An 11,935-nucleotide genomic window follows, 5' to 3' on the forward strand; every position below is an offset into this window, starting at 1 on the left:
CTGCTTTAGGAAAATGACCCAAATTGCAGACTCGGAATAGAGCCGTAGGTTGCATAGTAATTTGTGTCATTTGCATATAGCACAGAAGCTGTGGCGCTCACAAGCCGCTCAAGCCAGAAAAGTTTCCGAAGGGGCCCCGACCTTTCCGCTGGTTCACCTGTCCAGTCCCTTCTTCCAGTCCCACCCAGCACCCCACCGCTGCCCCTGCCTCCAATCCCTTAGGCTAAAAGGCCACTCCTCGCCCCACCCCCAGCTCGGCCTCTAGTCCTGCCAGCCCCGACCTCCATCCCAAGGCCTAGGGCCCCCTCTGCTGTCGTCCGCGGGTAGGGCAGCAGCAGAGTTCATGGGGCGGAGAAGAGGGATTCCCCCCAACAGCCCACACCCCATCCTTCCCAGTCCAGCATGGTCCAGGGAGAGGCTGGTACAAGGTAGACGTCAAGAAGGGGTGGGCAGGGGTACGCCCCTTAAGGTTTGGGGCGAAGTTCTCCAAGTCAGATCCTGCTTCTCCGTGTGGGGTAGGCAGCTAGTTTGCAGATCAGTCCCCAGACTCAGTTCTCCCAAGGTACACCCCACACTGATATGCTTTACAGTTGTAGCTGCTATCAGTAGCTCACTCCAGGCCCCAGGCAAAGCAGTACCATCCAGCCCTAACACCAGCTTGAATGTACACCTGCCATGTCCAGACCCTTGGCTTTCTCCAGTCCCAGTGTCCGGGAACTGACAAGAGATACAGAGAGGAGTCATCCTTATGGATCTCCCGACTTCCTCACCAGACACACAAACACACACAGACACACAAACACGCACAGACCTGCTCACAGGCAGATGAACATACAAAGACACTTAGGGACTATGGTGGTAGCCCCACCGCTACCCCAACTATCCAAAGGAAAAAAATCTTGGTAACTGAAAAATTTTAAAACCATTGCAACTTGATCTCCCATTTCTCCCTAACAATCTCTAGGTGCCTATGCCCCTTCAAAAGCCTAATTCTCCTCCCACCCTAGTCCTGCCTTCTCTCCCATTACCTCTTCTTCCCCCTAGTTCGAAATACTTGCAGAATGCTTCCAGAACCCACCATGGCAACAGCTGTGACCTCGCACATAGTGATAGTTAAGGATCTCAGACAAGCAACTGGCAAGGCTGCTCCTCCATCCCAGCACTTTAGCTTTGCTACATCTGTGCTCAAAAACTCCCAGACACACCCACCCCAACCCACACCTGGCCAGGCCCTGGGTCTTCCTGCCCAGCCAAGCAGATGCATATAGCCTCAACTTTGTCAAAATCTTTATTGAACCAAAAATCAACTATAAGCAGTTTGCAAAACAGGAAACTCAAAAGGGGCAGGTGGATTGAGCTGGCCCTCCCCTTCCTCTGCCCCAGTCTCTCCCTGGAACAGGTCAGGACTCAGCACTGGTGAGGGAATCAAAGCTCCTCTTCTGGTGAGTAATGAGGGTCAGGTCTCTCTGGGGAGGGGACACTCAGAGCCAGCTCCATCTGCGGGCCCCAAACAGGAGTCAGGGGCTGGGCCAGGGGGCTCTGGAGCTGCAGGGTGTTGGCAAAAGAGGCCAAGAATTCCACAGGCTGCAGGGGACGGGGGAAGGAGCTCCTGGCCTGGGGATCTCAGGGAGGCTTGGAGCTGGTGGCTCATAATCACCAGGGATTCAAGATGCTGGAGCAGAGCTTGCTGGGGACAGGATGCCCTGTGGAGGTGCTGGCCATGGCCAGCTGGTGCTGCTGAATAGGCACGTCGGGGCTGGCACCAGCCTGGTCTTGTGGGCCACTGCCCTCGCCCAGGACTCTGCCAGGTCTCAGGCTCTTCCCACAGTCTCCCCCTGCCTCTAGAGGGCTTCTGCCAAGCACTAATTCCCCTTGGAGCCAGGCTGCCTTTGCCCTGGCTCTGCTTCAGGGTACCCCCTGAGGGAGGGGAGCCCTTCAGGGCCACATCCTGCCTCCTGTCCTTCCACTGGTAGCATCTCATCTCCACTTTTCTGTTGAAGGAGACCGTCTTGCGAACCTTCTCCAAGGGGCTGGACTCTGCTGTGTCTGGAAGCCCTGCCGTGGGGAGCAGCACAGCCAGCAGCAGGCTTGAGTGCGTGACTTCCAGGCCTGGGGAAAGAGGGCAGACCAAAGGCCTGGGAGGAGAGCATGCACAGCCCCTCACTCCCTCCTCTAACCTCCCGCCCTCATCCCACACTTCAGCTGATCATTAGAAGCTGCATTCTGGCTGTGGCAGGAGGCCTGGAGGCTAGACCCCAAGAAGAGTTTTCCAGCAGTGAGATGGGGGCCCATGAGATGCTGGGGAAAGTCAGTGGGAGGGTGAACACTCCCACAAATCTTGGAAGATTTGCTCTCAATGCGAGAAAGGGTTCACCTGACTGAAGGTGGGTATGGATGGCTTGACCGTACCTCAGTTTCCTCATCTGTGAAATGAAGAAACTAATAGTACCATTCTAGGGTTATTTGAGGACTAAGTGAATTAGCATAAGTAAGCTTTCAGAACACTGTCTGGCATGTAGTAAGCAATATACAAATATGAGCTACCGTTGTTATTGTTATATTTTCCTGTCTCAGGAGTTCCCTTCTGGGATGTGCCTGCCTCCACAGAGACACGGGTGACAGTGTCACCAAGCGAAGGGAGGCAGGGTCTTGTATGGGCATCAGGATACTCACCGGGGCCTCCAAGAGGGCGCAGTCTGGTAGGCAGGGGCTGGAAGGCAGGCAGGGGCAGCAGGACCATCCTTGCATGATCCACAGCTGCCAGGCCATGGCACTGCTTACTGTTGAGGTAGGAGTAGAGCAGGCGGCAGTTCTGGGTGTCCTGAGCTCCCTGTGGGCACAGTCTGACCACACAGATGTCCTGCAGTCGTAGGAAGAAGTGATCATCCTTCACTCCTGCAAACACCCTGCTCTCATCTAAACCCCTGTGAGGAAGTGTGTCCCCATTTTCCAGAGAAGGAAACAGAGGGTCTTGCCCAGGGTCACACAGTGAGCCTGCAGTCACAGTGGGAAGTAGACCTGAATATCTTACACCAGGCCTCTGCTCCAGAGGTAGAGAGAGGGAACACAGGGCTTGGGGTACGGTGCTAGCAGAAGAGGTGGTACCCAAGGGTGGATGGTTACCTTGGCCTTGGCTGGGCAGATGCTAGCCAGAAGGTCCCAGACGGTGTTGGGGGGGATGCAGCCTGCTGAGCGGATCACCTCGGGCAGGGCCTGGGGGCAGGTAGCATGGCCAGTCAGCCCCCCAGATTCCCACCCACTTAAGACAGGCTCGACACTAGCTACCTGAAGGCCACAATCTGTGACAAAGAAGATGAACAGCCAGCCTATCAGGGCCCCAAGTGGCTGCCCAGGAAGCCCTAATTGCCCTTGGAGGCCTATACCCTGTCCTGGCTAATCTCCTACTTCTCAGGAGCCCCTCATCCCTCCTCTAACCTCCCACCCTCTTCCCACACTTCAGCTGATCATTAGTCACATAACAATCACACTCCTAAAATCTCCTCAGGGCCAGGGAGGCACAGACCCCTCTCCTGGGTCCTTCTTGCCTTGGGTTACAGGGAGTCCTTTACCCATGTGGGTGTCTCTGCAGGAGTGGGGCTGGCATCTCATTTGTCCCCATGTCTAGCCCAGGGCCAGGCACAGAGAGGGTCTTAGAGTGAGTGAGTGAGTGAGTGAGTGGATGAGGGTGGAACTGGCTGGGTGGTCAGCGTGTGAGGGGTCCCAGGTGAATAGGGCAGTGGTACCATGATGAGCTGACAGCTGCGTCCTGAGACCAGCTGGGCCTTGACCCGGAACTGCTTGATGGAGAACATGGCCACAGCCCCCTCCCAGGGCGGCTGGCTGGGCAGGGCCTTCGTGGGCCCAGCAGGCATCTGGAGCCTAGAGGGAGGAACAGAGAGAGAGGGCCAGGCAGAACAGGTCATCAGGGCTTCCCCCAGCAACGTCTTACTTTTCCAAGAAGGTCCCAGGTCCCCACTGTGGGTGCTACAACACTGATCCAATCATGGGGTTATGCAGGTGGGAATCGGGAGGCAGGATGATTAGTTCTACCGCACAGATGGGAAAACTGAGACCCACAGAAGAGGTAAGATTTGTCCAAGGCCACCTAAGGAAAGCCCATGCTGTGTCTGCTGCCCCAGAGGGTGGCTTCCCCCACCTCCCTGCCCCCAGCCCCACACCTGTCCTGGGGCTCCGTGGGAGGTTTCTCCCCGATTTGGGGCATCTCTGGAGAGGACACAGAGTCTGGGCTTGGGGCTCTCTGGAAGACACTGCCCTCCACCCTCCCGTTGGCTTTCGAGAAGCCTGGCAGCTCACAGGAGGGCTTCCAGTCTGCGAACAGCAGAGGCAGGAGCTGAAACAGGGGCAGGCGGCTAGGCTGAAGCCAGCCCAGGGCTTGAGAGCCAGGGTTTAAAGCAGGTGATTTTGGAGGTGACCTGGGGCATAGGCACCGCCACCCTGCCACCTTCTCCCTAGGCCGCACATCCCTGTTACTGCTGAACCTCACACTCAGCCCCAGCCTGCCCGCCCCCCTGCGCCCTCTCTCTGTCTCCCACACCCTTGCAGAAGTGGCAGCTGGGGTCTAAGAAATGCTGCTCGTGCTGCTCCGTAGGGTCCTCCTGCTGCTCCGTGGGCTCCTCCTGCTGCTCCAGGGGTTCCTTTGATGTGGGAGGCAGGGCCAGTGGGCTGCAGTCTATGGACACCATGGGTCCCTGGGAGGCACAGGAGAGGGGGTGGACTGGAAAGGCAGCTGGGCAAGTCAGGAGCCCTCCATGAGCAGAAAGCCTCAGGAACATGGTTTTACTTCTCCAAATAATATGTTCTTATATTACAAAAGTACTGTGAACTTGTTAAAGAAAATTTGGAAAATACAGAACATTTTTAAAAATCACCCCTTGTCCTATCACTCAGAGAAAACTGTGAATATTCTGGGTATTCCTTTATCATAGCTTTTTGCTACACAGGTTTTAGGGACCCTTTTACTAAAATAGCTAAGATCAAATATCCAACCTGGCCTTGGCCAGGTGGCTCAGTTAGTTGTAGCATCACCAAAGAGATGGCAGGTTCGATATCCAGTTTGATCGGCACGTACGGGAGGCAACCAATTCCTGTCTCTTTCTTTCTGTCTCTCTCTCCTTCCCAGCCTCCCTCCCCCCCTCTCTCTAAAGTCAACTTTTTAAAATACATATCCTCAGATGAGAATTAAAAATATAGGGTGGCCCCCCAAAAATGTATACACACTTTGAATGATTACAAAGTCAGTATTTATTGACATACAGTTCATTTTCAAAATTTAAAAGAATCTACAGAAAGGAATAAATTCTTTTTTGTCAACGCCTGTGTGCAAACTGATGACCGTTCCGGCCCAGGCGCTGCTCATAACGCGAAGCAGTGGAATTGCGACATCAAGTATCATTTCGTTCGGTATCTGTGCGCCCTCAATTCATCAACTGTTGCTGGTTTTGTACCGTAAACTTTATCTTTTATGTATCCCCATCAAAAAATCTAGTGGATAAGTTTTCTTTGTTCAAAGCTTAGTCTGGCTTCACTCATTATTTCAAATCAGTTAAACCTGAAAAGGAGTGAAAATTAACTGAGTTATCAGCTGTTAAACAATAATTATGAAGGCAGTGTTTCTACTTCAACTGCGTTTTCAAACTTCCAGCAGCATTTTAGGATGAGTTTCCTTTGTTCAAAGCTTAGTCTGGCTGAAAAGAAAGAAACATCAATTGAGCTATCGGCTGTTAAAGTGTGTATACATGTTTTTGGGACAGTGTCTGTGTGTTCAACCTGTAAAGCATTCCTCAGAGACATGGCAGGTTCGGTTCCAGGCCACCACAACAAAGCGAATATAGCAGTACAGAGAGTCAGGTGAGCTTTCTGGTTCCCCGGCGCATATAAAAGTTATGTTTACACTATTCCATAGCCTATTGAGTGTTCAGTAGCCTTATGTATATAAAAACGTACCTACCTTAAAAATACTGTATTGTGGTGAACACACAATACAATGTACAGATGATATATCATAGAATTGTACACTTGTAACCTATATAATTTTATTACCAATGTTACCCCAATAAAACAGGGTGTGCCTGTATTCTCGTCTTGTCCCTGAATTACAGCATGTTACATGGTCCCTGCAGGTGTTACAAAGATGGGGTGCGTGGCAGCGCACATCGCCTCGGTTGCTAGACGACCGGGTCATCCCCAGGTTTTCACTATTACAAGTGGTACTGAGGACATCCTTGTGCAGAAAGTAGTTCCCTAAACTTTTTATTATTTCCTTAGGACAAGTTCTCAGAAGTCAATGACAGAATTAGGGAGAATGAACATTTTTAAGACTCTTGATGCCCATGGCCAAATCACCTTTCTTCCTCGTAATAGAAACAGTTTTAAACACAAAATAATCATTGCTTTAGGAAAAGTCAAGATTTCTGACCTCTACTCTTGCCCTACAAACCACCTTCAAAGTAGTGCCAAGGCTCAGGCCCTGGAGTCAGACAGCCTGGCTTCAAGTTTCACCTGCCCCCATGCCAACTAGGTGACCCGGGCAAGTGGCTTCAGGTTCCTCTTCCAGGAAACTGGCATCTCCTACCTCGTATGTCACTGTGAGATTTGAAGGAGGCACTGTTTGTAGAAGGCACACACAGCAGGTGTTTCAACGAGGAGTAAAGATTACTGTGTGTTATTTTCCCTCCCCTACTCTGCCACCCCCTTGCTCTTCCTCTCTCTTCTCTCCAGATCTTCTCTCAAGATTCAATCTATTCAGGGGATACAGGTTGGTTTTGGTTGGGGAGCAGCCACACCCCTGTGGGCTCCTCTGCACAGGCAGCAGCTCTGGTTGTTGGCCTGGACACTGGTTGGGAGGAACAGGGACTTTTGTCTGTCATGATCACTGCCATTTCCCCAGTGAGCATGGGTCAAGGGACCTTCCCTGCACTCCCCATCCTGGACATGCAGCTGATTAGACTGGGGTGAACATCTGACTCACAGAACCCCAACGAAAGCCACGGGGGAGCTCTGACAGCTGCAGCGGGCTGAGCTGGGGGTGCATTGACCGGAGGGGCTGTTGAGCCACCACATCAGGCCATGTGCCAGACGGAGGAGCCAAGCAGGAGGGAGGAGCAGGACGGACATGAGGATGGGGCAGATCCCCAGCGATAAGAGGATACTCGCACTGACTGCCCTGCGATCTGGCTGGAAACCCCCTAAGTCCTTCTGCTGAGTAGAGCAGGTCCCTGTTCCTCACATGCACAGACACTGCCTCGAACAGTGGCTCACCTGCTTCCCAACCAGGTATCTGGTCAGGTCTGTGGTTGGGGGGACTGTGGGGATAGGATCACTCACATGAAGTCCTTTGGAGTTAGGTCAAAAAGAGGGGGACCAGCACCGAGGAGCTACCAGGCGGCTGTCTCACCCCATGCTCACTGGGACCCTATGCGGTAGATCAATACTCAGCTTTATAATGAAGACTGTGGGCCTCAGAATAGTCAGGTGGTTTGCCCAAGGCACACAGCTGGTGAGGTAAGGAGCGGGATCCCTGGCACAGGCCCTGCCGGGCTCCAGGTTGGGTTCCGCTTACCACCAGATCCTCCAGGGTCAACATCTGGTCAGTATCCCGCAGGATCTCAACTTCACCCTTGTGAGTCAGTTTGGATGTCGGGAGGCTACACGGCTCCTTCTGTTGCTGCTCGATAATCTCCAGGCCCTGCAGGGTGGGGCAGTCCAAGCTCGGCTAGGTTTGTGGCTCCCCAGTCACCAAGAGCCCAAATGCTCACTGTCCTCCCTTGAAGCCCCACTCCTGTGGTCCTCTTTCAAGCCAGCCCTTTCCCTTCCCCCACACTTCTGTTTCTGTCTTTCCCCTCACCTGGAAAGCCCTCCCCCCTCAGCCCTACCTCTCCATGTTCCACTCATTCACCCTCCAGCACAAGCCCTGCCTCCTCCAGGAAGCCTTCTTGAACTTCGCCTGTACCCGCAAGTCAATTCTGCTTCTGAGCACACCCCACCCTCTGTCCTGGGAAGAGTGCAAGCTCTGGAGTGCCAGCTGGGCCATTAATAAAAGACCTATAGGGTAGTGTGGCCTTGGGCAAGTGCTTTACCGCTCTAAGCCTCAGTTTATCTGTTCTCCAGGAATTCACTTAAGAGCATTATGTTAAACTGCATATGTAGAGTGCTTAGCCTAGAGCCTGGCTCATAGCAAAAGCTACTTGTGATTATTATTGATCAATGTCATCCTATCCAAAATGTTTCCTGAAAGCCTGTCTCCCCGTCTAACTGCCCCTGGAGGTCCTCTCCTCCCTGGCTGTGCTGGCTTCATGGGCGCGGGCTCTGGTGCAGCTGCACAGATTAGAAATTCCTAATAGTTGTTGAACAAAGGGCCCCACATTCTCATTCGGCACTGGCCCCACCAGTTACGCAGCTGGTCCTGCTCCCTGGTCGCCCACAGTGCCTGGACAGAAGTTCAACCTATAGTGGACAGATTCACCTAATGGATTCTAGCTATTGATTCTGATCAGTGTCTACCAGGGCAGGAGTCTTAGCACCCACCCCATCCCACTGGCCCCACTCCCTAGATCAGTCCTTTCCTCTCTTACTGGACCACAAAAGCCACTACACAAACATGCCCAGCACCAGCTCAGTGCCCACACCTTCCCTGCCCCTGAACAGTTCCCAGGGAGGGGAGACCCACGGACACAGGGTATATGTGGACGTAACTGTGAAGTGTGGGGGCAGTGGGGTCTCTCACCCAGCCTGCGGCACCAAGATGACTTCCAGCCTTTTCTGGGGCCTCTAAGGCTGGAATTGGAACAGAGGCATCCCAGGGGGGCCATTCCCCGTGGATGGTGGATGTCCATCATGGACTCCAGAGCCTGCACCTCCATCATCCCCAGCGCCCCCTCCCAAGCCCAGCTCCACAGAAAAGCAAGTGGAAGACACCCCCTTTTGGAGTCACTTCTCTGCCAAGCTCCCCAGTCCTAACCCCTTTATCTCTGCCTCTTCCTAACTGTTCTGGTGGAGTCCCGACTCTTTTCCTTGCCTCGTTTCCATGCTTCCCTCTGCCTGCGCTCCCCGAGCCCCACCACCTTCCTCCTCACTCTGCTGTCTCCCTTCCTGCTCCACCCCGTCACCCCTCCCACTTCTCCTTCCCCGACCTCCTGTCACCTATCCTGTCCTGACCCAACAGCTCACCCTTTTCTCCTCCTGGTCCCGCCAGCGGGCCAGCTCTTGGGGGGCCAGCTGGATCGAGTTCATCCGCACCAGGCCGTGGGGGGTGACATCTCCATGAACCACTTTGAGAAACAGGTCCTGCAGGGGCAGCAGCAGGGGCAGGGGCAGAGGCTGCACCACACTGCTCAGAGCCCCCACCCCAACATCCTGCTGGGGTTTTATGCCTCCGAGGGGCACCTGGCCCAGCCCACAGTCCCGCTCACAGGGTTCCTGGGGTCACGCAGGTTGAACAGCAGGCTGCGGTACTTGGCCTTGTAACGGCAGTTGGTGGCTTGTGTCAGGTCAAAGAGGGCAGACTCGATGCCAGCAGCGATGCCTTCCACCACGTCCTCACTCAGCATCAGGTCTGGGAGCTCCCGAAGGCTGTGGGGGACAAGGGCAGGGCCACGGCACTGAAGTGGGAGGATAACCAGGCCCTCAGCCAGGAGGGAGAGACATGGTGGGAAGCAGGGTCTGGGCCAACTCCAGTTTCTGTTCTGGGCGTTTTCCTACGTGAACCCATTTATTCTCACCCCAGCTCTCTGTGGAATAAGTCTTATCATTCTCCATTTACAGAAAGGTAACTGAGGCTCAGAGAAGGAAAGTGGCTTGCCCAAGGCCACATGATCTGACCGCTGCCCTCGCTCGGGCTCTATCCCTGGCCAGTGGAACTGAGGAATGTATAAAGGGGAGAAAGCCTGGGGGAGGGTAAGGCGTAAGCCAAGGCAGAGGACAGAGCCCTAGCCCTGGCCCTGACGGTAACCCTGAATCTGCAGTTGACTTGCTGGGTGGCTTTTGCAAAGCCCTGCCCTCTCTGGGCCTTGGGCTCAACATTAGTAAATGAGAGCTCTGGGCTCAAATCTCTGAGATGCTCCCACCACAGTCTCACCGTATCTGAAAACATTTGCTGTGGGTGACATCCACGAGGACCTGAGCAGACCCTGAGAGCTGCAGGGGCTTAATGGGAAAGCATAATCTTGAAGCCAGAGAGACCAAGGGTCAAAGTTCAGCTCTCTTCTCACTCTTTGTGTGGGCAAGTGACCTCCAGGCTACAAAATGGGTTAGTCATACACTGAGAAGCCCTTAGAACGTGGCATGGCCCAGGGAGGTGGTGGCCCATCGGGATGTCAGGGGAGAGGGGAGCAAGGCCTTACCGACTCCACAGCACCTTCTGCATGACACGGACCACAGTGTCCCGAACCCCAATATCCTTTTGGAGCTGAATCTGAGCTGTGGGGAAAAAGGGTCATGGGTCCCCAGGGGATGTTCCGGGGCAAGGGGAGGGAGTGACTCCATGCTGAAGGCCTTAGGTAGGCAAAAGAGGGGTCCCACTCTCAGGGACCTAGCCTCCCCATCTGTCTGAGAGCCAGCAGCCCCTAGCTACTTGGGGAAGGACTACAAACTGATTGGGGGAGAGAGAAGACATATCCTGTCTTCCAGGGAATGCTGGGTATGAGCCCCCTTCAGTCTCCACCAGTCCCTGGAAGACAGGTGGCTGCTGAGGGCACCCTGCATGGCCCCTTACCTGAGTCCTCTCCCCAGTCCTGTTCTCCGGGCTCCTCCTCGTCAGCCTCCGCTGGGCCGTACTGTGGGGGAGGGGGAGGAGCTGAGGCCAAGTCTCTGGGTCCAGCCTCCCGATCCCACAGGGACACTGCTCTCCCCAGCCACACATTCCCTCTGACCCACGTTCCAGTGAAGGAGGCTGGGTGACAGGAGCAGAAGCACTCACCCTTGGCCGCTCAGTGCGGGACTCCTGAAAAGGAAGCCCCTCCTGCAAGAGAAAGAGTATGTGGAGGAGGAGTGGGGTCCCTGGGGGTCAGGGAGCCACTCCCAGATGGTGGAAGTGGTCAGAGAGGCCACCAGAGCCCCACGCTGTCCCTCCTGAGGGAGGCAACCAGAGGGACTTGCGATGGGCAGGAACAAAGGTGGGCGCCTGCTCCCTCTCCAAATGCACTGAGGCCAGCCCCTCCCTCGCTCCAGTCACACTCATGAGTTCAGAGCACAGGAGAAAGGCACGAAGACCCCCAGGCCACCTGCCAGGCGGCGGCCTAACCCTCTGGCCACTGCATCCTGTGTGACCATGAGCAAGTCATAGCATCTCTCTGGGCTGCAATGGGCTACGAATCAGGTGTGAAGATGTCTCTCTCACCAGGATTGACATTGCCTATGTAAAGAACCAAATAAAAAATAAAAAGGAACTTGTTCTGTACCTGGCACCAAGTGGGGCCCCAGGCCCTGGTCCTTTCCTTCCTTCTGGGTCTCTGGGCAGGTGAGGCTGAGCTGACCTCCATCATGTTCTCCAGAGCCTCCAGCTTTAGAGGCTCCCCTGCCTGGCCCTGGCTGATGGCCCCCAGGAGGTGGATCACTGCCCCGGAGTCCAGCTGCGGGGAAGAAGAGCACCTCGAAACTGAGCAATGTCAGAGTGCCCGCCTCACCCGAAATGGCTTACGCCGCTCTCCCCTCCTGCATTATAAGCTCCATGAGGACAGGGAACATGTCTTGGTCCCCACTGTATTCCCAATGCCTACTAAAGGCCTGGCACATAGTAAGGTTCAATAAATGCTGGCTGGTTGGCTGGCCTGTGTCCCAGGAAAGGAGACTGTCTTCACTCCAGCCTCTCATTTTCCCCTCTCACTCCCAGACATATTCAGAGGTAACTGGGCCCATCTCACCCCCCCCTAACTAGAGTCCCATTTCATCAGGTGGGACCTTTCAAGGCTCGAGTGGGGTT

The 11,935-nt window shown here is 54.5% G+C and overlaps 1 protein-coding gene across 1 annotated transcript; it reads right to left on the minus strand.

Annotated features, from left to right (window-relative positions):
- Nucleotides 1-1,456: 1,456 nt before the first annotated feature.
- Nucleotides 1,457-11,510, minus strand: LOC107542024 (SPOC domain-containing protein 1). Its single transcript, XM_087820827.1, has 13 exons — nt 11,415-11,510; nt 10,934-10,975; nt 10,730-10,790; nt 10,359-10,434; nt 9,429-9,588; nt 9,187-9,303; nt 7,580-7,705; nt 4,556-4,709; nt 4,179-4,329; nt 3,744-3,879; nt 3,124-3,213; nt 2,674-2,860; nt 1,457-2,109 (listed from the first exon to the last, which is right to left on the minus strand). The coding sequence occupies exons 1-13, from the start codon at nt 11,496-11,498 to the stop codon at nt 1,457-1,459; spliced, it is 2,037 nt and encodes a 678-aa protein (XP_087676953.1). The 5' UTR covers nt 11,499-11,510.
- Nucleotides 11,511-11,935: the final 425 nt, after the last annotated feature.

The sequence above is a fragment of the Miniopterus natalensis genome, chromosome 9, assembly GCF_054644295.1.
Source record: "Miniopterus natalensis isolate mMinNat1 chromosome 9, mMinNat1.hap1, whole genome shotgun sequence".
Lineage (NCBI taxonomy): Eukaryota > Metazoa > Chordata > Mammalia > Chiroptera > Miniopteridae > Miniopterus > Miniopterus natalensis.

Coding starts and splice junctions, on each gene's coding strand:
- LOC107542024 (XM_087820827.1), bottom strand. CDS start 11,498: ATGATGGAGGTCAGCTCAGCCTCACCTGCCCAGAGACCCAGAAGGAAG. Junction 10,976..11,414: donor GGGGCCCCACTTGGTGCCAG/GTACAGAACAAG, acceptor TTTCTCTTGCAG/GAGGGGCTTCCTTTTCAGGA. Junction 7,706..9,186: donor GGGACCAGGAGGAGAAAAGG/GTGAGCTGTTGG, acceptor CCCACCCTGCAG/GGCCTGGAGATTATCGAGCA.